This window comes from Rutilus rutilus (genome assembly GCF_951802725.1).
Source record: "Rutilus rutilus genome assembly, chromosome: 16".
Lineage (NCBI taxonomy): Eukaryota > Metazoa > Chordata > Actinopteri > Cypriniformes > Leuciscidae > Rutilus > Rutilus rutilus.
The window spans coordinates 19,246,779-19,274,631 of NC_140224.1; the positions used below are offsets into that span (position 1 = coordinate 19,246,779).

General features: G+C 39.8%; 1 protein-coding gene across 1 annotated transcript; it reads right to left on the reverse strand.

Annotated features, from left to right (window-relative positions):
* Positions 1-9,953: 9,953 nt before the first annotated feature.
* pcgf5b (polycomb group ring finger 5b) lies at positions 9,954-27,853 on the reverse strand. The gene is made up of 9 exons (XM_084434181.1): positions 27,637-27,853; positions 25,479-25,747; positions 22,367-22,463; positions 21,906-21,961; positions 21,739-21,798; positions 18,400-18,545; positions 15,626-15,724; positions 14,611-14,700; positions 9,954-12,008 (listed from the first exon to the last, which is right to left on the reverse strand). The coding sequence occupies exons 2-9, from the start codon at positions 25,588-25,590 to the stop codon at positions 11,961-11,963; spliced, it is 708 nt and encodes a 235-aa protein (XP_084290307.1). The 5' UTR covers positions 25,591-25,747; positions 27,637-27,853; the 3' UTR covers positions 9,954-11,960.

The following is a 27,853-nucleotide window of genomic DNA, read 5'->3' on the forward strand; positions in this document are numbered from 1 at the left end:
TGAGTAGGTCCTGACACGTGTTGTCTCACTCTTATAGAGTTTAGAATGTCTTTAAATGCCAATCCGAACGCATCTTTTTCGTTATCTACATGCAGGGCTTGACATTAACACCTGCCAACCCGCCAAATGCGGGTGGATTTTGCTCGTGGCGGGTAACATAGTCACTCCAACTAGCCACTTTGGCGGGTTGAATAATTGTAGTCTTTTCAAAAGGCATCTGAAATAAGTGTGACACTACAACTGAACTCCCATGCGTATTAGGGCTGTCATTTAACATTTATTTCAATCGCTGAATGAAGCCTGCTATATAAGAGTCGCGACCTTAAATTGCTTGCACAAAACTCTTGATCAGCACTCAACATTTGCGTATAGTTGTTGTTCATTTAAACCGTTATGTGCAGAGAGCGTGACACCTCATTCGCGCTGCAAGACCACCAGACGCGCGTAAACGCGTCTTTACATTGACTTAACATTAAAATCACTCGCGCCAGACGCTTTATTCGCGTTTGGTGTGAACGCAGCATGAGCATGAGGGTGAGGGCGAGAGAGAGAGAGTGCCTGCGAGTGCGAGTGCGAGTGAGCGAGAGTGAGGTCTGCGGTCTTGGCCATTTGATTTACTTGTTTTTGTGTAGGTATAATACGTTGTCAAATAGCCTATGTTTAAACTTAAATAAACTACCTAAGTAGTTATGTCTCTTTGTATTAATGTGTCCTGTTATTGACGTAATGCGCGTAATTGACAAAATGCGCAACCAGATGTTCGAATAGTTCGAATATAGGCTATGCATACTATCCATCCTAAATAGTATGTGACATTATTAATTGTCAATACTATTTAGGGCAGATAGGGTGGATAGTATGCACATTGGGACGCAGGGTTTTATGTGTTTTTTTTTAGAGGGAATATTCGAACGTCATTTTTGAGCAATTTTGACAGCCCTAATGAGTACATGCACACAGTGTTGCCTTGCGCTTGCGCTCTAGTGACGACAACACAAACGAAGAGACAGCTAGCTGCCCTGCTGGAGGTACGTCGTATGCCAGTGGAGCTATGTGGCGACATAATACATAATACATGGTTTTATTTAAAAAAAAAAAGCTTTACACACAACCTTATCAGAGCTAATGATATTTATGTAGTCTTGATTTGGTTGTGTACAGTGGTTTTACATTTAAATGGGTTGTAAATCTAGTTCAAGTAAATTTTAGCACGCCATAGTCAACTTTTATCAGGTCATTTCACAACAAAAATGTGGCTAGTAAAAATGCTGTGTGGCTAGTAACTTTGGAAAACCACTAGCCACATTGGCTAGTGAGCAAAAAAGTTAATGTCAAGCCCTGTCTACATGTATATTAAAATCACCAACAATTAGGACTTTATCTGCTGCCAGTACTAACTCTGACAGAAAATCAGCAAATTCTTTGATAAAGTCTGTATGGTGCCCTGGTGGCCTGTATACAGTAGCCAGCACAAATCTCAAACGTGATTTATCATTTACACTAGATAGTGTTACATTAAGCACCAACTTCACCACACTTCAAAAGAATTATATTTAAAACAAGACTTCTCGGTAATTCTGAAGATATTACTATAAATTACAACAACACCCTCCCCCTTTGCCTTTCGGATGAGGCTCATGTTTATAACAGTAATCTTGTGGGGTGGACTCATTTAAAGTAATGTAATCGTCTGGTTTTAGCCAGGTTTCTGTCAAACACGGCACATCTAGGTTAAAATCTGTAATCATATCATTAACAATAAGTGCTTTTGAAGTAAGGGATCGAATATTCAGCAACACGAGCTTTATCATTTGTTCATCTGTATTATATCTGTTTTTTATTTGTTGAACATCAATTACATTTTTACCCTTAAATGGGTTTGGGAGTTTTTTGTATTTCCTAATTCGGGGAATTCGGGGAACAGACAGAGTCTCTAAATGATGGGATTTATCTGACCTCAGTGACGTGAGACAGCTAGCAGATGGTCGGTTTAGCCAGTCTGTCTGCTTCCTGACCTGAGCCCCAATTCATGTTTGAGCTCTAAGACTATGTGCCATATTATTAGAGAGAAGAGCAGCACCATCCCAGGAGGGATGAATACCATCTGTTTTCAACAGGCCAGGTCTGCCCCAAAAACTTTTCCAATTGTCTATGAATTCTATATTATTTTGCAGATACTACTTAGACAGCCAGCCATATAGTGAGGACAGTCTACTAAGTATCTCATCACTCTGGCGAACAGGAAGTGGGCCAGAGTAAATTACTGTGCCTGACATCGTACTTGTGAGTTCACACACCTCTTTAACGTTAATTTTAGTGATCTCCGACTGGCAAAGTCGAACATCATTAGTGCCGACGTGAATAATAATCTTAGAGAATTTACGATTAGCATTAGCCTGCACTTTTAAATTTGCTTTGATGTCAGGCACTCTGTCTCCCGGCAAACATGTGACTATGGTGGCTGGTGTCTCTATTTTCACGTTCCGTGTAATAGAATCGCCAATAACTGGGTGTTTCACTGAGTGGGGAGAATCTATTTGTTATGGTAATCAGAACAGAAGAGCGATGTTTTGTCCCGTGACTACAGCGTCTCATGGTCACCCAGTTGCCCTGCTGCATGGGTTCTACAGCCGGAACCGAACAATGTACAGAGTTCACTAAGCTAGTCATATCCAAAGCAGTATCTAAAGCCCTCTCTTTGTTGCTCTTTTGTCCCCTCATTGCACTCTTACTGTCCTTGATTAAAGTTTGGAAGCGTGTCTCTAGTTCTGAAATCTTCTCCGTCAGCCTGACTATCTCCCTGCATTTATCACTTTTAAATCCCTCATTGCTGACAGAGGATGCTATACTATACATGTGACACGAAGTGCAAGTGACAATAGCAGGAGAAGACATACAGCAGAGGGATAATCTCTGAGAGCCAGGGTGCCTTGGACCACCTGGGAGCTATCACAATCACCCTGGCCAGAGTTGGCGTTATGAGGCGAAGGGGAGGAAATGCTGCTGTGCACGAGCGTGTCACTGTGACAGAGTGGCAGAGATCGTGTTAAGGGCTGAGATGAAGAGATAAAACCCACTTTATGAATGCCCTCATTCTCAGAAGGCTCAAAAGCAGGACATGTATAGCCGAAGCCATAAGACACTGCAGCCTGAGACAAGCACGATAATGTACTCTCGTTCCTTTTCTGAATTGTGAGAGGCAATTCATTAAAGAGAGAATGCGCTCTTGTAAAAGACGCACACGCATTGTAACTGAATTCAGCTCCAGCCCCAGAAAAGTAACTTTCTGAGCAGGAGTGAAATTGCTTTTGCTCACATTCACTCTGAAGACGAGCGCTGTGATGTGAGCGAAAAACACGAGCAGTGTTTTGCATAACTATCTCTCTCGAATCGGTTATAATCAGCCAATTGTCTATGTATGTCAGGATTTTGAGCCCCGCTATTCTCAGCAGGCGCTAACCCCGCTTCCGCAGTCAGACAAAACACTCCTGATTGATGCCTTGGTAGGTGAAACAAAGAAACTTCCTGTGTGGAGGATAAATGCTTATGTGGAAAAAAACATCTCTCAGATCGATCGATGTGAACCAATCATTCTGTTTTACAACACAAGAGAGAACCCCGTGGGTTAACATTTTGAAATTGTATTTCCTTAAATGTTTGTTCAACACTCTGAGATCCAGAATAGGATGAAGCAAACCGTACTTCTTTGGAATCAGGAAATAACGGACAGGGCCATAGAACGTCCACCGTCTTTGACGACCTGACGGGCGTTGCGAAGGACCAGGTCGTTCATGGTCACAATCTCCTTCCAAAGCGTAGGCGATGATAATCCTATCTAATTAATCCTCATTTAATGACTCACACTTTAGTGTACACCACCTTCTCATAGAATGCAGTGTGTGTTTGTTATATCTATCTGAGTATAAATATGAACACAAACAGCAAGGCCTATGTCTAACCACACTTGAGACAGAGCCATAAATCCTCCCAACAGAGGAATTTACCACTTGGAAATTCCCCCTTTCGTATTGGTCGAGCCAACCCTGAGAGGTGGGACCTTTCTCAGACTTTAAATGGCCTCTACACAAGCTCTTCCCTCTCTTGGCCTTATCGGTACGTTCGCATAGCTGTCCTGCGTGGCCATACTAGGCCCCTGGGCAGCAGGCCTTGGCCCACAACCAGCCATGTGCTCATTCAGGAGAGAGATGACTCTCTCAACCAGAACAGAATCAAAGGACAACATCAGGAGTGTGGCACAATGTCTTCATTCAATGCAGAAGAAGTCCATCGCAACTCCAACCATCAACTCTTTTGACTTCCTCCCTTCTCCTGTTTGCTCTGCGTGTCCTCTCCGGCCCAGGGCTGCCATGGGAACAGAGTCAAACCAACCACGCAAGTCCATCCCCAATTCTTCAGTCAACGCCAAAGAAATTGATTCGAGACTCATGGGACCATCAAAATCCTTCTTCAGGAACTTCACGAAATGTTTCACAGCCAAGGCCATGCAAGTATACATTTTATGAGGTGCTCTGAAAATGATAAGCTGATGGTTCTTTTCATAGTTAAATTGATCTTTTCCATAGTTCCAATCCGGTTTCATTCTGTCACTCACCATTTTACCTATGCATGTATGTATGTGTGTTCAGTTTAGTTTGTGATTTAGTTCAAATTTGTGCACAATACGTATTTGGTTCTGATTCTCTGCTTGCAACAAAGTTTAGTACTGTACAGTAAGAAAGACATTTCCCTCCCCCGGAAATGAACATTTCTTAGAATTAATAAGTGTTCACGGGACGAACAGGTGGATTGATTGTAATATTAATTTCACTACATTAAGTTCCTTCTATTAACTGATCCAAATATTCATAATCAGTTATAACAAGTTATGATTGATTATTAACATTTCTTTAGAGCTAATTTGCTACACCAGGTAGCGAGCGTGGGTGGCTTGCAAACCAAGAATAAATCGCAACTAACCGCAACGTTCTGACAATCACACCTGACGGAGGCTGATCGAAAAATATATTTCATCCTGTTGACTGTAGTGAAGTCAGCGAAACAGTTGAGCTGCACAGCAAAGAGGCAAAAGCAATATCAACTGAGGAAAGATAGTGCGTGCAGGTGATTTATACACTTGGTAAGGGGTGGGTCCCTTACTTGGCATTGGACACGCAATTCTGTCTGTCATGCCAGACTTGGTGCAATTGGATGCTTCTGCAGAGGTCAGGTGCGAATGCCCTTCCCATAGGTGGATCTCGAACACGAGATGATGAAAGAGAACAAGAAAGATATGAATCCGCTGACAAATGCACTGAAATTTCCCCGAGTCACTATTTGGAGAAAGCAGATTACTTTTTATGACAGGATGGAAAGTTCATTAAGGCTCACAAGGCGCTCAATCAAGAAATCAGTCTCACGGTCTCTCACGTTCATGCAGATGAATATTGAGCAAACACTTCCATTGATTTCTGTCACTTTGGTCCGCCACATGTTTCCCTAATGGATTAAACTGCTGATGACAGTCTAAATTAACATCTGTCCATCATAATAAAGTTTGGGCATTGAGGGGATAAATAAAGTTCTCTCATTTAAAAAAGCCAAATGTAATTATGCCCGTGGGTTAAATCTCAGTGAGCTTTCTCTAATCTGGATCTTTAACATCCTGAATGTTTGACTGGCAAATGTCAAGTCACTAGCACAAATATGCTAGGATTTGTTGCTAATGATAACTGACAATAAGAGACTTAATACTGAACACTGATGATTGACTATACCAGTGCAGTGCAATATATTTGACCCCTATATATGGAGCTTGATCTTTTTCAGCCCTGTCTCACCTTGAGAAGTGTTTCCAAATGTTTATTTAATACTGTACAGTCAAATACTGAAAAGAGCCTCAGTTAAAAGTGTGGCACAAATGTTTGGTTAAACATTAGGGGAGCCAGCACAGACATATAAATGCAGACAGCTGAGCAAATAAAGACACTAATTAGGCCAAACTGAGATGCCAAACTGCTTGCACAAGAGTACGGTACATGCTGCAGAGTTGACCTGCTTGCAAGGAAACTGGAGGAAGTTTGAGGAACAACTTTTTTGAAGAAGAAAGAAAGAAAGAAAGAAAGAAAGAAAGAAAGAAAGAAAGAAAGAAAGAAAGAAAGAAAGAAAGAGAGTGGCAGTTTATTTGTAAATCCATTCAATTTCTTGTGTGCTCCAGTCTGGTTTGACCCATGGACCTCTCTCAGACACCCACATCACATTGCTCTGTAGATTGCAAAATAAAAAGCAACCAAATGCCCATTTTTGATTTACATCCACTGCAATATTATAGTGTCTGATAATAAAGTGTCTATAGTTAAATAAAATAAAAAATAAAATAAAAAATCCAAATAATAAAATTTGAATATTGAATAGTATATATTGTATATACCATAAAGTCTTTTTTGATATTAATTGATATTTGAATTTATGTATGTGTGCAATAGTTTTTTTTATTTAATCATGTATTTTGTTCATTTTTGTCTAACAAATATATGTAAATATATTCAGTAACATCATATTTCGATGGTCCACTTTATAAATTATTCTAACTATAAGTAACTTTGCAACTACATGTCAACTAACTCTCATTGCAGTATTAGTAGACTGTCTTCTTAATACCTTCTAACTCTTTATTTTGATGGTCCCAACAGACATTCTACTTACCATGTCAACTTATTCTACTTACCTGAACCCTGACACCTAACCCTAACCTAACAGTCTACTAAAACTCTAATGAGAGTTAGTTGACATGTAGTTGACAAGTTACTTATAGATAGTGGAATCTCTGTTGGGGACCATCAAAATTAAGTGTTCCCCTTGATATACAGAAATACTGAAGCCTGATTGAATCACGCAGTGAAACCGCATGATCCTATGGCTCTGCAGCCTGCCGAAATGGGCAGGGCTACTAATCTATATAAGCGGGCCTACCTCGCCATAATTTTCAGAATCTTCCTTCTCCTTGAATGCGAAGATGTTCTCCTTGCTGGACTCCGAAGATAGAAGACAATACATTGGCAGCTTTAAATACAGAGGAGTGATCGAACTCCATGCAGGACTCCACCTCCTACCACTCAAGGAGCAAGGTAAAGTTAAGGGCCTGGTTTGAACTTGTTGCTTGGTTTGGAGTGGTTGGCCCTGGAAATGCCAGGCCACAGCCGCTCAACGAATGATTTCCTGCAGCTGGGGCACCATCAGTGAGCCCCCCGCCAGGAATCTACCTCCTTCGTTCATGTTGAACTTACCAGTGTGACGCACCCCCTACTCGGCCGCGCTCACTCTTCTGCTTCACCGGCCCTTACCACTGTTGACGGTGCTGAAAGCTTCTCCTGGAGGGGGCTGTCGTAGAACTTACTCTACGACCAATCAAGTTGGATCCGCTACTCATGCGATGGCGGTCCCTAAATTGCTTCAAGTCAAACTTCTCTGAAGCTCTGTGTGCAGTCCACGTACAAACGCAGGGCACGAACGGGACACAGCAATGCAAGGGCCGGGTCTGCCTCTTCTTCACTACCTGGTACCTGAAGGGAGTGGTGGGAGCTTTGGGCACGTACCCAGGCTGGGGACTCAAATTCCAGGCCTGTTCCGTTGACTGAAAATGCGTGTCAGTAAAGTCAGATCAATAATTTTGTTAAAATTTAAGAGTGCCCAACTAAGCAAGCCAGAGGCGACAGTGGCAAGGATCCAAAACTCCATCAGTGACAGAATGGAGAAAAAAAACTTTGGGAGAAACCGGGCTCAGTCGGGGAGACAGTTCTCCTCTGGCCACGAACAAACACGATTCATTATGATTCAGGCTGAAAAGAAAGCACGATTCTGATCGGGCATTTACGGGGGTCATCCAGGTGGGAAGAACACCAATCAACGAAAAGGTTCCACCTCTTACGCACCTAAGATGCTTCTGACTCCAGAGGAGGAGATGACTGGGAATCCCTCTTGGCCAATCCCTCTTGGCCACTCCCTCTGAGAAGGGACCTCCTTTCCCAAGAGAAAGGGTCAATCTGGCATCCCCAACCCGAGTTGTGGAGCCTCTACTTTTGGCCTCTTGATAGGAGCCTTCAAGCCTCCCCCAGAGGTCGCTTCCATTCTCTCTTTTCTTTCGGAGCTGTTGGACGGTGGACACACTCCGTCCATGCTCAAAGTACACATGGCAGCTATCGCGACGTACCATGCCCCTATAGCTGGCACAAGTCCTGCCGGCCTAGACCAGGCTCCACCCTCAAGGGTTTTTCTAGACTTTTCCTCAGACAAGTTTGCCTTTTCTGGACATCCTACTTCCCTTAATTTAGTAGTCTGCCTGGGGCCCTCCTCACTGACTGCCGCTGGGCTACGGCTTTGCTGGAAAGCTTCGTTCTGCGCTGGTAACACAGTGTTTTGCAGCCATTCCCCATAGCGATCAGAGAAGATCCTCTGGCAATGTGAATCGTATCTAAAGGGAGCGAGCATTACGTATCCTGCCGTGCTCATGCGCGAGTCGACGCTACTGCTGTTCAGTCGAGAAAATCTGACAAAATGGCCGTTTTGTGCAACTTAAATATGCAGTCGGCCCCGCCCCTTCTGGCGGGCTGAAAGGCTATTTGTCTGTGCAAGTGCACAGACATGCACCAATCAGGCTTCAGTATTCGGAGATAACAGAGTTTCCCCATACTCGTCAGACACAGACCCAACGCTCATTCCCATATCTCAGAGAACCAAGGTTACGTTAGTAACCGGAGCAATATCTTGCCAAGGGCACCAGGCAGTATCACCACCAAATTTTTGTGTTTTCCCTCCTCCAAATTCCCAATATAACCCCTGTTCACCTTCATGGGAATAGGCAGTTTAAAGACACGAAGGTCCAAAATATTCTCTATTGTGCAGATGGAGAATAAATTTGGCACAGGTAGGACATACATACACTTTCCTAGACAGAAGAGATCGTGCTTTTGGAAAAACTGACTGGCCATGACACAAAGTGGAAATCCAGAGGTGTTGTGACCGACCTGTAGAAACTGAAGAAATCCACTTTCATGAGCTCAGAGCCCAGGCAGTGTCTTTCTGCAGAGCGGCACATCTTTCAGAACATCAACTCCCAGAAAGCAAAGCTGTGTGAGCCTCAGTCTAGTGGGTCTTTATCAACATGATGCTGAATGACTTTCCCATTTTAGAAACTGAAGAGTGATGGACAAACACACACACACACACACGCACGCACGCGCGCGCGCGCACACACACACACACACACACACATTCCCTCCTCAACCATCTAAAAATGAGATAGCTGTGTCTTTTTTATGATCTTTTGGCAGCATTTTCTCCTCATTGAAAGCAGTGAAAGTCGAATCACCGTGGAGAAATTCTATCCTTGGCAGATGAACCTTAGATGAAATCACAGAGAAAATATGAGGCAATGCTAACGCAACCAGAGCTCCACACACACCACTGTGCAATGAGACCATTCAGGAGGGAGAGAGAATTGAACCATCTGTAACACATTCAATAAAATAAACATTGTAGTGTTTTGTCTCTATAGAAATTTTAAAAACCATGACATAAGTATGAAATCAAAAATGGTACATGGAGACCAATATAACTGATATTCATGAGTGTATTTTTCTTCCGGACAAAGACACAAATACAATAACTCAAGCATACAAGTCATATGTTGTATACATTTCTAATCTAAAGGAATCACCTCAGGAACTTTACATTGAAAAAAATAGAATATTCTAAGCAGCATTTCATGTTTTTTACATACAACATACATTTCCATTTTTTTAAAAGATAAAATATCTACAAGGGCTTCTTACAAAAATACATTTTGATCGTTGCAGTACAAGGACATTCAAGGGACTATTCTAAACAAATATTAATCAGTGTCCACACATTATTTTATATTTTAAAGTCACCTTTTTAATGTGAAAAAAATTGCAAAATAATATTTTCTATTTTTATTGTTGATTAAGATTTTTAACTCAAATTTATGTGATTTTATCAGATGTATTTTTTCAGGGAGATTTGTAAGGACATGGAAAAATTCACAAATAGACTGAAAAAAAAAAAAATTTGAACTGAGAAATTAGGTAGTTTTGTTACATGCTCAGAAATTCAAGCTTTCTCTTTGCCACATGGCCTCTGTGAGTATAGTTGTAAGGCAAGGCAAACAGTTTTTAGCCTGTTATGCCATGTGGTCAGATGCTGTAGAGTGTCTTTGGTGCAATATGACCAGACTAATATTCTGTAATGTGGCCCAGCAAATCCCTTAATTCTATTTTGCAAGAATTAAAGGAACACACCGACTTTTTGGGACTTCAGCTTATTCACCGTATCCCCCAGAGTTAGCTAAGTCCATACATACCCTTTTCATCTCCGTGCGTGCCGTAACTCTTTCTGACGCACCCACCGCTAGCCTAGCTTAGCACAAAGACTGGAGGTAAACGGCTCCAGCTAGCATACTGCTCCCAATAAGTGCCAAAATAACGCCAACATTTTCCTATTTACATGTTGTGATTTGCATAGTCACAGCGCGTACAAATAACAAGGTCACATGAGACACAGCCATCTTCTAACCGTATACATACTGGGAACTATATTCTCAGAAGGCGAAACACTGCTACTTCTTCTAGTGATTTACTCCAACTCTGAGGGAACTCTCTGCTCCTCACCACGGGGCTTCTGGTGTAGTAAGTAGCAGTGATTCGCCTTTTGAGAATATAGTTCCCAGTATGTATACAGTTAGAAGATGGCTATTGGCTAATATGGTTATTTTGTCACTTATTGGAGGCAGTATGCTAGCTGGAGCCGTTTGCCTCCAGTCTTTGTGCTAAGCTAGGCTAGCGGTGGGTGCGTCAGACAGAGTTATAGCACACACGGAGATGAAAAGTGTATGTATGGACTTATCTAACTCTGGGGGATATGGTGAATAAGCTAAAGTCCCAAAAAGTCGGCGTGTTCCTTTAAGTATAGTTTCTTCCTTTGATTTGACATTTCTTTCTTTGGACAACTTGATTCAGGATTTATTCTGACATAAAACAGGCAAGCATGACTCAAAAGCTTTGATTTAAGACAGCAATTATGAACATTATACCTATGTTTCTATAAAATCCGAAAAAACAAGCCAGAGTATTACAAATTGTGAGGAAGATTTTAACCAAAATAATCCAAAATAACACGACAGTAAAGCTGAATTATTTCTCAATTATGATGCCACGGAAGTATGATGACATTGTAAAACCACTATTCGATGTGTTTAGCAAAGTTAAATTCAACTTTTTTTCTTTCTTTTTTTTTTTTAAATGAGGCACATATGCAGAGGTCACCAAAACCATGTAAAAGAAACAGTATTTTTGAGAGCACAGAGGAATAACCTATAATAAATAAAACCCCTTAAGTGCGCAAAATCAAAAACAGACCAGCTTAAAACCCCCTTAGAGGATGTTTGAAGTTCTAATCAAGCCCAGAAGCTTTAAACACCAGGAGCCTAGTATTAAACCACTTAAAGTGACCTAAAAATTCACATTCTGTCACTCACCCTTATGTTTTTCAAAACCTTGTAGGGCTTGTTTTGTCCGTAGAACACAAAAGGAAAAAATTCTGTAAAAACAACTCTTTATAAACTCAACGTCTGTCAGAATCTCTTCACAAGATGATGTAATAAAAAGGCACTGCCGCATTTACTTGAGATTTTCATATCATGTGACATTTTTAAAGGGAGCTACCATCAAATGCAAATTGCTGAAGGCCTTTAAATATGACTTTTGCGTCACTTTGGTAAATAAACTACAACACAGGAAGTGAAATAAATCACAATGTTGTAAGTGACAATCTTTCGACAAAAAAACGAATGAAACTAAATAGAAGAGATGGGTAGAGCACATCTTCAGAACTGGTCCATTCAATTTGCTGTCTGTTCATAGGATGAAATTAGTGCAGGGTATTTCAACCTAGCCAAAGTCAATGCGTGGTCGATATTCAAGTACCATTGGGTATACCTGGAGAAAGAGACATGTTGTAGATGAGTGTAAAATTTCCTTTTATGACGATATGCAAGCTTTATATTCACATAAACTTATAATTAAATCAAAAACTATCATTCAATATAAAAGTATTCTATGATCACTGATTACAAATACAATATAATTCAAGTTCATTGCAAGCTACCCTGCTGAAATCCAGCATTGCTGGTCACCAGCAGAATATGGTGTGTTTTGCATGCTGGGATTGCTCATCAAGTTTATGGGAAAAGTTCATCAATAGATTTTTAACAATTAAACACAATTTTAATAGTGAAGTTGAAATCACACTGACATACTGTCATTTAACAATTTCTGAGCTCATGGAATGTATTTCTTTTAAAAGGTAGGGTAGGCAATTTGTTTTAGAATTTTTTTATTATTAAGCTGGTTAAAACTCTCTTCACATCCTGATAGCAATCAATAATAGAAGTGGTCTAAATATTAAAACTAGGGCTGTCAACGTTAACAAGCTAACGCATTCGATAAATGTTTTCCAGTTTAACGCGTTAAAAATATTTAACGGAATTAACGCATCTGTTTTTTCTGTCATCCTTTGGCTAGAGTTGCATTGAACATGATACATGATCACACTCTTCTTCATGCAAATGCTTTAAACCATTCAAGTGAGTCAAGACAAAAGAGAACGTGCTAGATTTGAGTTCTCTTTCGTGCTTGAACGAACAGTAACACACATTTATGCCAAAATGTCCATTTTGTCGAGTATCCTCATAAGAGCAGTCTTAAATGAGCGTTAAGAGTTGTGAGAGAATGAGACGCGTGTGAGATCCGTGTCTCTGTCAGCAGCGGCAGATCTTAAAGTGACAGCAGCCACTAATTATATGACATTGATTATGGGTTTATGTGAGGATTGTTTGAAGTTCACTTAAATTAAAAGTTGTTCTTTTTTTGAAGCCTAATAAATGAAAAACACTTTTTATAGCTTTCAATTGACCCTTCGCTAAGCCACGCCCCGAAAACCGCCACTGGCCAATCGTGGCTTAGCAACCGTAACTAGGCGCGGGAGGTCTGGCAAGCTTTCGAGCGAGGGAAACATGCCCATGCGTTATGCGTATGGATTGTGCAAATCTGATACCCGGTATCCTAAAAGTTTGGACGGGGTGGTGGATTTGTTCTCTTCCCGAAACCTAAAACCCAAGGGGAGAAATGCCGGGCGTCATCTTTATTTATATAGCGTTTTTAACAATGTAGATTGTTCCACAGCAGCTTTACATTGATAATAGGAAATTAAAAGTAAAGTGTTTTGGCTTTATAGCAGCTCTAGAATAAAGTTATTGTCCAGCTCGTGGATCAAGCAGTGTGATTAAAGGCAAGACGGAGGCTCACTGACATAACTTAACGTTACTTAAAAATATATTTCAGCATTTTGTTAATCGACGGCTAAACTAGTACCCCAATCCGATCGCGACTCTCCCGGTGTTAGTTCTAGTATAAGTAAAAGGTAGTTAGTAAAAGGAGGGAACATCAGGGGGGGCTTGCCGGAGATCTCCAAGGAAAAGGTTGGTATGCAAACTTAATCAGTTCATAACAGTAACGTTAGTCACTTATGTGACCCACGACGTGTGAGCAGTAGCCTGGCGCGCTAAAAATATAAGCGGGAGAATGTTATCATTGCAAAGTGGTCAGGCTAATGTCTTGTGTTTATTCCACAATACTTATGGATAAGCTGTTTGATTTATAATTGTTATATTATTTTCAAATTTCACTCACCCTGCTGTGCATGCACATAGCTGTTCCTCAATTTGTGTGTTTCCCATTTGAATGGTCAGCGTATGAGGCGCTGCTGCTTGCGCTGGGACCTAACGTTATAGGCTTTAGCTTCAATTTTGATGAAATTATTCTCTAATCGTTGCATATTATGTCGTGGATATATCCCTCGAATGCATACTGCAGTCCCTTTTGTCTTGCTCTCTCAGATTTTCACCTGTTCGCCAAAAATGACTAATTATCTCCTTGGGAATGTCTGAAACCGGTGCATACATACTGTAATAGACGTGCCAGGCGCAAAAGCTTGACAGGCGTAGCAACAGTAACTAAGGAGGGCGGGGCTTAGCGAAGGGTCAATTACACTGCAATGTTGAATGGCTATAATTAATGTTTAAAATTGGGGGATTAATCACAGAAAAAATTTGTGATTATTATTAGTATTATTTTTTTTTTGATTGACAGCACTAATTAAAACATGTACATATATCTTCTGTGGAAGCCTCAGGACCAAAAAATGTTCGTCCAATCATTGCATTCAGTCCTCATAGCTCCATACTCCATGACAGCCTTGTGAAAAAGTTACAATCATAATGCTAAAATTAATGAAGCACCTGCTCAGTTGAAGAGTATGGACTTTACTGAACCGACTGGAATTAACCTTAAAGTTTTATGGCTGTCTTAGTTACTTTGCTTCACAATGTAAGTACCATGAAGAGCAAAACCACACAACTTGCTATGAAGCTCCTTTAGGTAATAAGGTCTGCCGCACTGCTCATCACAGTGGAAAAGATAAGAGGATTCAGATTTCACGCATAAGAGGAGAGGAGGAGATACTGGTATTCTCATGGCTTACATTTTCTCCCCGAAGCCTCCAGCGGGTCATGTAGATGAATTCCATGGTGTGGTCTTTACCCATGATCTCACCATTGCATAGAACATCTAGCTGCAGAAACAGTTAGTGATTATCAGATCTGTTTAATTGTACAGTAGTACAAAACACTAAAGCAAGTATCAAACAAACAAAACATAAACAGCAGGAATATGGTAAGTGATGAAACACATGCAAAGATATAAAAGAAACACACTTGAGTCCCAGACAAGAATATTTAATTTGTAGTGTTCCTATATCTGTCACAGTTATGTTCTGTTTAGTACGGAGGCCCGATCATGACATGCAAGAGAAAAAAAAGTAAATCATGCACACGATTTACTTATTTCTTTCCCTCGATTTGCTAAATCGTGTGCATGATTTACTAATTCGATTTAGCTAATCGAGGGAACGAATTAGTAAATCCTGCGCATGATTTAGCCTACTATTTATTTTGCTGCATGTCATGTGCGGGGCTCGGTAGTTTAGTTTCACTTTATTCGTTTCATAAATTTCTTCAGTTACCTGTTTCCTTTGTTCTAGATTTTCACCAGTCATTAGTTGTCATGGACATTGATTAACGAGCACACCTGTCTGTATTTAGTTCATAACCTTGTCTATTTAAGTGCCTCATTTCCTTTCTTTCCTTGTCCAGTATTGTTTGTGCCATGCACTCTGTCTCGTGTTGTTTGCTCTTGTTAAATAAACCTTGTTGTTGTTATTTTGAACCATTTAATCTGCCTTCCTCATCATAACTGGACTTGAATCATGACAATATCATTAGCAATGTTAAATTCATGTTTAATTACCATGTACTGCTAAGTCTTATGTTTATCCCACTATAAGCTTTGCATAAATGTGCCTGCAAAATGCATAACAACATTAATATACACGTGAGATTTAAACAAAATGCAAAGGCAATATGTAAATTCCAATAAATCATTCTATCTTTGTACAGGAAAATGGTAAACTACATAGACTTAAGATATCCAAATGTTACCTCATAAGAACTGGGAAGCTTTAACTTCAGACTTAAAAACTTCTTAATTGTTCCAACAGTCACTCTTGTTGAGCAGCGAATAAATTTTTTCATTAAACCCTGGAAAACAAATAAAAAAGACAACAAATTTCCAAAATGTGTCTCAGAATATTAGAATGAAAATTTCTGAAAGATCATGTGACATTGAAAACTGGCTGCTGAAAATTCAGCTTTGCCATCACAGGAATAGAAAGAAAGAAAAAAACATTTAAAAACTATATCTAAATGGGGACTGCAGATGAAAATTATTCTGTATGGCTAAATCTGGCACATTTACATGATGGACTTGTTAATTATTATGCATTGTCCCTTTTAAAATAAAGAATGAAGAAATAGAAAATGTCTATTGTTACTATTGTAACCTCCGTTCCCTGATGGAGGGAACGAGACGTTGTGTGAAGACTGACATTATGGGTCTCACATGGGAGCCCCAAACACCTCTCTGATTCTTTCGAAAAATTCATCGCTGTGTGCAAGTAGAGCACCCGGCTAGTTTACCTGCCCATACCTTACAACACACGGGACGAAACTGGCTCAACCCGGAAATTGAAAATTCTCGAAAATGTATTAGGTGTCGTCGAGCCAACCACTCTGCAGATAGAGTTTGCAGTTAAACAGTCACTGCAGGCTAAAGCCCATGAGGATGCAACATTCCTTGTGGAGTGAGCTTAAACGAAGGGGAATGGCATGATCCCCTGTGCCTGATATGCCAAGGCAATAGCATCCACGATCCAGTGGGCCAACCTCTGTTTGGAGACAGCCTTCCCCTTCTGCTGTCCCCCAAAACAGACAAAGAGCTGCTCAGAGTGTCTAAAACTCAGCATGTGGTCCAAGTAAATACGGGAAAGGGAATGTAGTGGACACAGCAACGATAAGGTTGGGTCTGCCTCGCCTAGGGGTAGTGGGAACGTAGTCTGATAGGGATTATGTGAGAGTATCCCGGTCCTGTATCACGCCTGCAGGTCCCCAACCCTCTTGGTGGAGATGAGCGTGGTCAGGAGTACCATCTTCAATGAGAGGGCCCTTGGCTCCAGCAGCTCAAAAGGAGCTCTCTGTAGACCCGACAAGCCTAAAGAGGGATACCATGAAGGAATAAGGCGTGGCCTAGAAGGATTCAACCTCCTGCCATCTTTGAGGAAACTGATTATCAGGTCATGCTTCCCCAGTGACTTACCCTACATATACCTTCAAGGTGGAGGGGGACAGCCGTCCCTACTGTAGTGTTTATCATAATATTATTATATTCTATAGAGCTATAAATAGCAATAACGCGATGGAATGCACTTCACAACTTGAACCCAAGTGGCGTTACTGCGACTGTTACCTACTCTTGTTAGAGATGTGCTAATTTCGCCGAATGCAGTCCCTGCATCAATCCTGGCTCAGAACTACCCTCATGCAAATCTTTTAGTGCCTTGGTCTGCAGGATGGTGGCCTGCCCAGCAGTACTGCAAGGCTCCGCCGTTAGAGACGGAGTAAACTTATATGCCATAGCAGAGAATCTGGGACGATTCTGCCAGGTTGACAGTTCATCCTCATCTGGAGACCTGAATAATAAATTAGGCTCGCCATAGGATGAACCGCCTAACCTAATCCATGAGCTCAACTAGGAGAGACGAGCGTGCTGAGGAATAGAAGGTCTGTGGGGACTCACCCGGCAGAAATGCATCCACTGGTACCCTCAGATCACACTAAGTGCTCGCTGCCGAGGCCTCGTACCTGGAGGTAGAAGGACCAGGACGCAGCGAGAGCATGAACCATCCACAAAAGCTGCTCCAGTATGGGCATGCAGCAGCGATAGGACCGTTTAATGGAGACAGGTGTCGACCACATCCAGAAATACACATGCAGAAAAGCATCTTTAAGAAGACGTTTTTGTCCGCATTTACTATTTTAGAGAAAATGTCTGTTTTATGGAAAATTTCTCTTGCTAGAGAATCTTTTTTGGAAATGTCTCTTTTTACTCTTTTGCACTAAACTGTGTGTGTGGAAGAGAGAATCGCTGAAATGCGCCATACAGAAATCCAACGAAGCTTTTAGGCAGAGGTGAGTGGAGAGAGAATCACAGATACATCTTCTCAGCTCCGAAAAATAAATCTGAATGAGTGGAGCACACCAGCCTTCTTTTATACCCATATAGCCCTCCAGGGGAGTGGCTGGCATGCAAATTTCCCTCTCCAGTTCTTATTGGCCTTTTCTGAAGTATCAGAGGTGTCTGGGGCTCCCAAGTGCAACCCCTAGTGTTAGTCTCGACGTCAACGTCAAAGTGGCTGACAGATAGGGAACAGTTGTTTTAAACTGTAATTATATTTTTACTATATTTTTGATTAAATACATGTGGCCTTGGTGAGCATAAAAGACTTCTTTCAAAAACACAATATATATATATAAAGACCGAAAGAAAGAAAGAAAAAGTTATTAGCAAGCAGGGAGATAATGGTAAATTGGAAGCTGATAGAAAGGATTGAGCCTTGGAGTCACACTGATTGATACCAGGCTTTAGTAAAGACTGAGGATCGGTCTCATCTTAAAATGAGATCTTAAAATGACATCTTAAAATGTCAAACACAAGGATCTTGTGGGGCAAATCTGATCCCGATTCACCTTTCCCTTATAAGGACTGAGGGGGCAAGACCAATGCATAGAGAAGATAAAGGAAGCATAAGACATGGAGTGGCACCCATAAATGCTGACAGGGGGAGGAGAATTATATCGCAAAATTCAAGATGGCTAACCTTAACAATGTTCTCTCCCATCTGCCCATTGTTACGCAAGCAGTCCAGACAGATGGCTATCTGAGTATCACTCCTGTGGCAGTCCCCATCACCTTTATCATCATCCTCTTCATCTACTCGAGCTTTCTTACATATAGGGCCATCCTCTGGAAAAAGACAAAACAGTGGTGCTTATGCTAAAGGATTGCCATTTAAATCATTTAATGAAGGTTCTGAACTGTTGTTTTATCTACTTTTCACACAGATGTTCTCTTAAATAACTGTACTGTTGCTTTTTTATTGTACTAAATTGAGCTAATGACACTATGAAATTTGTTTCATAATTGATGCATTTTTCAGCATTAACACTGTTATTTTCTTGTTTATTACTGTGAAGCTGCTTTGAAACAATCTGTATTGTATAAAGCTCCATATAAATAAATACTTTTAAATGTATTTACTTTTTTTACTCCCAAATATTGTTAAAACACAAAATCCCTGTATCCGCCAATATACACATCTTATTGAAGATTTCCTTAAAGGGATAGTTCACTTTGAAATTAAATTTTGGTATGTTTTAGCTTACCTCAAGGGCATCCAAGATGTAGGTGTCTTTGTTTCCGCAGTAGTTTCAATTTTTATATTTTTAGGTCAAACCGTTCTTGTCTGTCAGTCATATAATGCAGGTCTATGGTCACCACCTCAAAGAGCAGGCACAGAGAAGTCCAAATTAAACAATTCCCCCTCGTAAGTACACATTGATGGCCTAAGACACGAAACGAGCGGTTTGTGTGAGAAAACGAACAGTATTTATATCGTTTTTACCTCTTGTACACAACCACATCCAAGTGATCTGAGGGCGGGCGCTTCCTGGTGTGTGACGTGTGCGCGCGTTCTGGCTTAGTGCATACGTAATTGTTTTCTTTCACGTCGGTTTAAACATCCCGGATAAGCGCAAATTAGTACCATTTCTATTAGCCGTCTTACCTACAGTCTCTGTTCTGTGTAAACAATGAGTGACGTACACGCACAAGAGATCACTTCCGGCGCTTTCCGGCGCTTGCGCAGACTAAGTCAGATCACTTGGACGTGGTTGTGTTCAAGAGGTAAAAACGATATAAATACTGTTCGTTTTCTCACACAAACCGCTCGTTTCGTGTCTTAGGCCATCAATGTGTACTTACGATGGGGAATTGTTTAATTTGGACTTCTCTGTGCATGCTCTTTGAGGTGGTGACCATAGACCTGCATTATATGACTGACAGACAAGAACGGTTTAACCTAAAAATATCAATATTGAAACTACTGCGGAAACAAAGACACCTACATCTTGGATGCCCTTGAGGTAAGCTAAAACATACCAAAATTTAATTTCAAAGTGAACTATCCCTTTAAGAAAAAACTCAACAGACTTCATATGGATTTCTTACAAAAATTTAATTAAAAAAAAGTGCTACATTACTTGCTTCTTCGACAATGTGGGGCAAAAAAGCAAAACATTTCAGGCAAAGCTGAATAGATATGCTAATCCAAAACAGCATCTCCATCTTTTCTCAGATTTTCTTTTATATGAAATAGATAATATTCAAAACAATGCTCTTAGGAAAATTATAAATGTGGTAATTATCTCATCATTAAGAACTATTTGCAGCTGCAAACACTTACAAGTTACCTTGGAGACTGCAGCTATTATGAAAGTCCTTCATTTTGGCTGCTACAGAGCACAAGGACTGTAGATTATTATTGAATTTTCAGCAGCCATTACTGGTCAGTGTCATATGCTCCTTCAAAAATGTGCTGATTTGGTGCTAAAGAAACATTTCTTACTAATGTTGAAAAAAACATTATTGCAGCTTAATAATTTTGTGGAAAGCAGAACTGTTTTAACATAGCTAACAATTAAAAGCATTGTTAATAATTGAGCACCAATAATGACTGATAACAAATAAAACATGAAAATTCTGCTTTTCCATGAATAAATTACATTCTAAAAAAAAAAACTTTTACCCTAAAAACCCTGTTTTTATTTTAAATAATAATAATAAAATGGGGATAAATGAATGCAGCCTTGGTAAGCATAGTGATGGTAGTGTAAATAACTAAACAGTTACTTGTATCTTTGAGCGCAATTAAACAGTCTGAATGTGTCTAAATTTGACAGTACATACAGTATGTCACACTTTCTGCAACGTCATATATCCATTAAAGTCTAAGAGTTTAACATTTTCTGTGTTCATCTTTAAAGTTGTAACTGTATAAAATAGCTGTACAGAGCGATTCTGTGGTTCCCTCTGGAGTCAAAGAAGCAGAGAGACATAGATTGAGGACACCTATACTGATGACTCACAACATTCTACCACCTGTGAGTCAAGGTCACAGAAACAGATTGTGGTAGATTAATTTGAGCTGTGAAGACATTTCTTGATAGGGAACAAAAGTTATAGGCCTACCAAAAGTCTGATGAAAGAAGTTTAAATGCTGAATACAGCAAGGTAACCTGTACCATGAGGTCACATTGGACTGATTCATAGCTATGAGAGCCTAATGTGTTGGTTTAAAGGGATAGATCAGCCAAAAATTAAACTTTTGGAAAACATTTACTGACCCTCATGCTGTTTCAAATCCATAACACTTTCTTTCTTCTGCAAACTACAAAATATGTTATGCAAACTTTTCACACTGCTCTTTTACATACAATGAAAATGAAGTGACCAGGAGCTGTTAAGCTCCAAAAAATGACAATAGGCAGCATAAATGTACCATAAAACTAGTCCATACAACTTGTGTGCTGTATTCTAAGGCTGCAACGGAAATCGTATACTTTCCTACTGCATAGTAGGCGAAAAATAGTGTGTGAATTAAGTAATATGTTAAAATTTACAGTATTCATAAAACAGTAGGCAAAAGTTCCCAGGGGAACTACTACTATCTGCAAGATTTTGAAGTGCGCATCCAATGAACACTTCACAATCCCATGAGGCCATGGGAGAGGATTTGTGAATGAGTGACACAACTGACGCTGGTAGGTCACATGGCAAATACTCAAGACAAGACAATATGTGATTTCTGATGCAGCCTAAGTCATCTGAAGTCGTACAAATTTTATTTGGGCTATTTAATGGTGCTTTTTGTCCTTTTCAGAGCTTGACATCTCATTGTCACCATTCACTTTCATTGTATGAAAAACAGCAGTGTCAACATTCTGCTAAAATTCTCTCACATTTCGTTCAGGTTTGGAATGACAACAGAGTGAGTATATGAATGAAAAAAAAACTTCAGATGAATTATCCCTTTAAAATAGAGAAGCTCTGTGGTAACATAGCTATCAGGTGAGTGCAGATAATTTGTGAGTCATTTTACCATTAGAATTTTCTTTCGATTTGTTTCTTCTCCAAAATTCAACCTCTTGCTGCTGTTCCTCTGGAAGGAAAATGAAAGGCAGGGAAAAGGTTAAATAAATGGCAGTTGATATTTGGTATCTATATATAACACACAAGTTACTTAAAATGGCTCAGTAAAATACATACTTTCTCTTAGACCAGGCACAAGTTTGAATATGACTTCTTCAAGAGTGTTGTCCAGCCTTTGGAGAAAAGAAATGTGAGCTACCACAACACATGATGAGAGCCATATTTTCCCTGTCCCATCTGTTAGCAAGTTCAGGCTAATGCTGCTCTAGATCTTGTTATCATGTTATCATTCTGTCTGGTGTTGGGGTGGAGATGCATCACTGGTGTGGAAAGGCAATCCTGCGCTGGGTCATCTCAGCTGACACTCTAGCTTCAGAAAACAATCTGGCTGTTGCCTGGAATGCCTCCCAACCAAGATGCGAAATCAAGTAGATTAATCTGATTAAACCTTATCATGGTTTGTATTGTGGTGTGATCTACAATGCTGCACTGAATCTGATCCCAGATCACTTGAAACAGATTTTCTGAAGAGAAAATTTTGTCTTAGTAGTAGGATATTATGGATCTGTGTGGTTTACCTTAACATCTCCAAGGGATTCGTTTCATGAACCTGGATACCACATTTTGGGCAATCATTGCTGTCCTCAAAATGCTGGACTATACAGCTTTTGCAAACTGTTCAGAAGCAAGAAAACAGAAGAAATTATTCGTAAAAAACTGAATGCACAAATAATGTTACCAGTTTAATGAACATTTAAAACGAGTCAAAATACAATTAAAGCAGCTGTATCTGTGCAGTGGCTCTGATGATGGGCTCTAAACACACTTGGTGTCTTCCATTGTGGTATTTGTGGTTTCTACGATTTTATCCCACAATTGCTTGCATCCCCTTTTACATTTCACAATTGAAATTCTGCATGTTGTACATAAGTACATATACCTAACTTTTTTTATGCATGTAATAAAGTGTGACCAGAAACACCTATCGCATTCCACCAGCAACGAACATACCTTATTGCTCTGTGAATACAGATGCACAAACCTGTCAACGCACAAACTAAATCAAACTGCTTTACCTCATTAATGAGTGGGGGGAAAAAATAGTCACTGCCCACACTGATATTGATACAAGACACAATCAGGTCATCACTGTTTGGAATAATTGGCTGGATAGAGGGCTAAAATATAGTGCATAGTCCAAACAAATGCATAGTGCATTCAAAATATGGAATTCTTGTTATGGCATTAATGAACATTATAGCATATAAAAAAAAAAAAAAAATTAAAGCAAGCAGAAATCAGAAACTGACTCAATCAAGAATATTATATAGTGAAAATATTATGAGTGAAAATAGCTTATGCATTGAGGAGAATAACGGTGGTCATGGTGACTGATCAACAGATGACTGTGACACTGTGCTGGTCATGTATTTTAAAAGTGGGAATATTCACATGTATTCCGCTTGTTACTTGGCCGATGCAAGAGGAGAGACTGGATCCAAATGCAAGCATAAATTTAACAAAACAAAAGATAACACAAAATGAGGCCTAAATCAAAACCAGAACATGAAACATGATTCAAAAAGTACTGAAACACAGGGGTATATATACAGATAACAAATGGGTAACAAGGAACACCTGAGACTGATTAAACCCTAAGGAAACAAACAAGGGTTGCGTTCCACTAAACTTTTAGACACGCACTTGCAAACTTCCCTAAGCACTTCTCCTCGGGGGAATCCCTGCCATGATTATGAAGTGCGTTCCACTTCGTGAAGTGGATGAGGGAGTTTTATATGGACAGACCCTCGTCCCCTCGATTTTGACAGAGGGAGTGAGTCTACTCCAATGTACACACGTCAAGCAGCTCTATATCCCACAATTCATCTTGATTGCGACGTCACAGCAGATTGCGCTTAACTGTGTGATTAAGTGTATGATATATTAATTATTTTGAGAATTAATTGCATAATATACTCATTATGTTGAGATTTAATTGCATAATACTTGTAGCTGCCTTATGTTCAAAGTCAAAGTTTATACTATTGATGTTTTTTTCATTTGAGTAATTTTGTTTTTCTCCAACAGCTCATATACCTATAGAATTTAATATATTTTTCCCAACCACTTATATGCATATAGAATGGTGCATCAAACGAATTCATAAGTAAAAAAGGGGATTAAATAATAAATCAGCTCCAAAGTGAATTCCAAGTGATCAACGGCTTAGTGCGTTCCATTTAAACCTTATGCACGAGTTCCGGCAGTAGTGGGCACTCGTGCAACATAAGCAATGATGCACATTCGAGGGAACGAGACGGAGGGAAGTTTGCGAGTGAAGGGCATAAAAATGTGGAGTGGAACACAGCCCATGTATCTACAGAAACAAAGGCAAACAGGAAAGGGGAAGCAGTGCAACAAAGTGAACAGAAAATACACTTCAAAATAAAAGTGCATAAATACAACAAAGGACAAAGAGACAGGGATCGTGACAGTGCTGCACCAATATGATGCAAAAAGGAAAGTAGGTCCTTTACACCTGACAATAAAATGACAATTAATTAACACTAAATCCTGATTTTCACATACTCTCTGTGGAAATTCATAGGTGCCTAATCAAGCATTATGAAATTAAATGTCCCTAAAATCAAATAATATCGAACATTAACAATAGCTGTTGTGTGATTTATTAGCCTAAAACACATAGAACAAACGCTGTGTTGTATATTAGCGTGACAGGTAATACAGTAGAGTTTAATTGGACACAGCTTTATCAGATATATGACAATAAATCATATGGAAAATGGTTTGTTCCTCATTCTGCAATCCTAACAATGCTTGAGTATCTGCATTTTATTATTATTATTTAATTATTTGCATTTAGCATTGCTTTTATCACCCACTATCCATCAAGCAATTAGAACAGACCATTTTGGGGTGAGGGCCGCCCATTGGTTGAGAAATCACCAATAAACATTTCACTAAACTTTCACAAAAGCCCTATTCGCACTGGATTAGTATTACCTGGTGACCTCTAGTCATTTGTAATAATTGTGGAGGTTGTTTGTGATCTTAATCCCGTGCAAATCAGCCATGTCTGTAATTCGTACAGTAAAAAATTTCCAGCAAATGACCTACCATATTTCGCCGAACACTGAGGTCCTGTGATAATATCTGTCTTGTGCGAATCGGCATCTCTGTGATTTGGCGGGGTGGTATATAATTTTTTCAAGGTTTTTGTTTCCTGTGCGGCTTTTTATCCATCTTTCGCGAAGAATGGAGGCTGTGTTGGAGTGTTTTGATAGTATTTTGGGTGCTGGGTCATATCGCTATACCTACACCATACAACTATACAATTTGCAGAAAGAGAAAGTTAAAAACCATCAGAAGAGCAAAAACAAAAAGAATGATTAGATGGAGATGGATGACATGTATAGCAGCATGCAGGTAAAGAACATTCTTCTGTTTATGATATATCTAGACCTATAATGACAAGACATTTCCAAGCAATAGCCTATTGACATCATATCCCGGAGAAGTCAGTAAATTCGAGTAAAATCACAGGCTTCACTTATCCCGTGCGAATGCGCCACACGAAATTCAGATGAGGGTGGGTAATTTCTAAATCACACGAGGTCCCTATATAATACTTATCCAATGCGAATAGTGCTAAAGACTGTAGGTACTCACATGTGTGCAGGCACTCTGTCACAGTGGTTGGCTTGATCAGGTACCCTTTACAGACATAACAGGTGATGAAATGGTTGAAGTCCTTCACCAGGTGTTTCCTATGTGATGTCATTGTCAAGTTACCAAAGTGGGGATGGAGGGAAAACAGATGGTGTAAGGATGAAGGAAGAAGGAAGATTTAACCACTCCGTGGCTCAACTGCTGAAGGGCCCCTGGCCTTCTCGTCCTTCATGACATCATGGATAATTAAACATGCCTTTTGGACAGACCTGTGGATGTGGATTCAACAATTAGACTTTGAAACAAAAATGTGATATCTTTTTTTTTTTTTTTTTTTACTTTTATTGCTTTGGATATCTTTATGTGTAACTTTTATAGTTTGTTAAAGGTGAATTCAGTAAGGCTGAATCCAAAAATCGCAAACTCTCTGAGTAGGAGGAACTTCTTTTGAAAAAGCCCTTATTTTGCGACTGTGAAAAGTATATTCTATATAGTATGAATTTGCATAGTAGGCCTATAAATGTAATCCCGATGTACTAGCCTACATTCATCATGTTGTCGTTTTTATAGTCATGTGACCTAACAGCGTCAGTTGCATCACTTCACTGCCATTCACAAATCCTCTTCTGTGGGCTCATGGGATAGTAAAGTGTCCATTAAATGCACAATTCAGAATCTGGAAGTAGGAAGTCATCCAAGGTACTTTTCACCTACTCTTTTATGAATTATGTGAATTCTGAAATACTACTCTTTTCACATACTGTTTTTGCTATGTTTTGTATGTAGTAGGGAAGTATGTGATTTTGGGTGGATTGATTTACGCTCACTCTTATTTATGCCTAAAGTACTAGTGGTTTTGGATTTTGTACTTACCAGAGGTTTTGGATTCTGATTCTGTGCATCATCACGGATTTTGTACTGACACCTACTGGCCTACTAACTGCACAGAAGCTTTCCAATTTTTTTTTTTTTTTTTTTTTTTTTTGTCTTATACTACTACTACTACTCCAACAACACATATGGACATTCCCCAATTCACTTCTAGATTTTCCTATGGTTCATCCTTGATCGGTAGTGTGAGAGCTGCTTGCTTGGACATTTATTTTTCTACTCTTACTCATTGTGTTTAGGCCGGTTCATCGCATATACTGCATATCTCTGGACTATGTCTCTGCCTTCATTAAGTTGTTAAGTAGGCCTATCTATATTGTGTTTTCTGATATATTGTCTGGTTTGCATGTTTTTCTTAGACACTCTTTTAAAACAGCAATATAAAGTTAATATATGATTACTTAATTGTTATCCATAATTCTGAGTGCAACTTTTAATGTTTGAGAAACTGAATGGCTTACATTTGTTTGAGCAGTCTACAGGTGCATCATCACACATGCGAATAAAGCCCCGCCTACTGCTTCAAAACGAAACCATTGGGTTAAACTCAAAGTACAGAGGGGCTTCAAAAATTACATTAAATAAAAGTCTAACTTCGTTTATCCTTACAAAAAGTCCTGTATAAAGTGGGGAACTCGAGTTATTTTGTAATAATAGCCATCAACCGACACAAAATTTGGGCCTGTGAACGTTGTATTTTGCCCTATTTTACATTAGTTTGACGCCCCATATCTTATGTTGGGATCAGCCATTTGAAAGGTTCTGACAAATAGATTCAATACGGGTTTGTCATATAGCCTATACTCCAACGTTAATCCTCAGCTAATCCTCATTAGCTACGTCGCTTCTCATGACATCTTCACGACAGTAAGTGTTTTTTAAAGTCTACTGTCAAAAACTAGTCGGTTTATCCTCACTTGGCTATCGTCAGTGTGAGTGTCATTATCTGCGTCATCTTCCTGTAAAAACCCTGCGCTGCGTTACGTCGATAACGAATAATGAGCTATCAGTGCTGCACTCGTTTTAACTTGCTGCCATTTGTATGTGTCACTTTCAGCAAGCGAGAGGCGAGTGTATTATCGCTCACCAGTGCGCACTAAATAACCAACTCTACCCTGACAACTAGTCTCCTACAGAGACACAGACATGCTGACGAACTTGATATATGACACGAGACCGCATTCCCATCCCACCCGAAACTTTACGATGAAGGGAGAGCGTGAAAACGACACGCAGCTGCAGTCAGACAGTAGCGACCATCTCTTACCTTCTACAAATGATGGGTCCATGTCGATGATGCGCATTGATTTTTACAAACAGGCTTGACCGAATTTGGGCTATTGAAAGTGATGGTTGTAGTAGCGGCACGGAATACGGAACTGCTTTCATTTGAGATGTTATGGGGAAGGGGGCGGAGGACTTTCCAGTTCTTGTTTACGCATTGCTGTTTTATTCATTCCATGGCAGATTGTCTCTGATTGGAC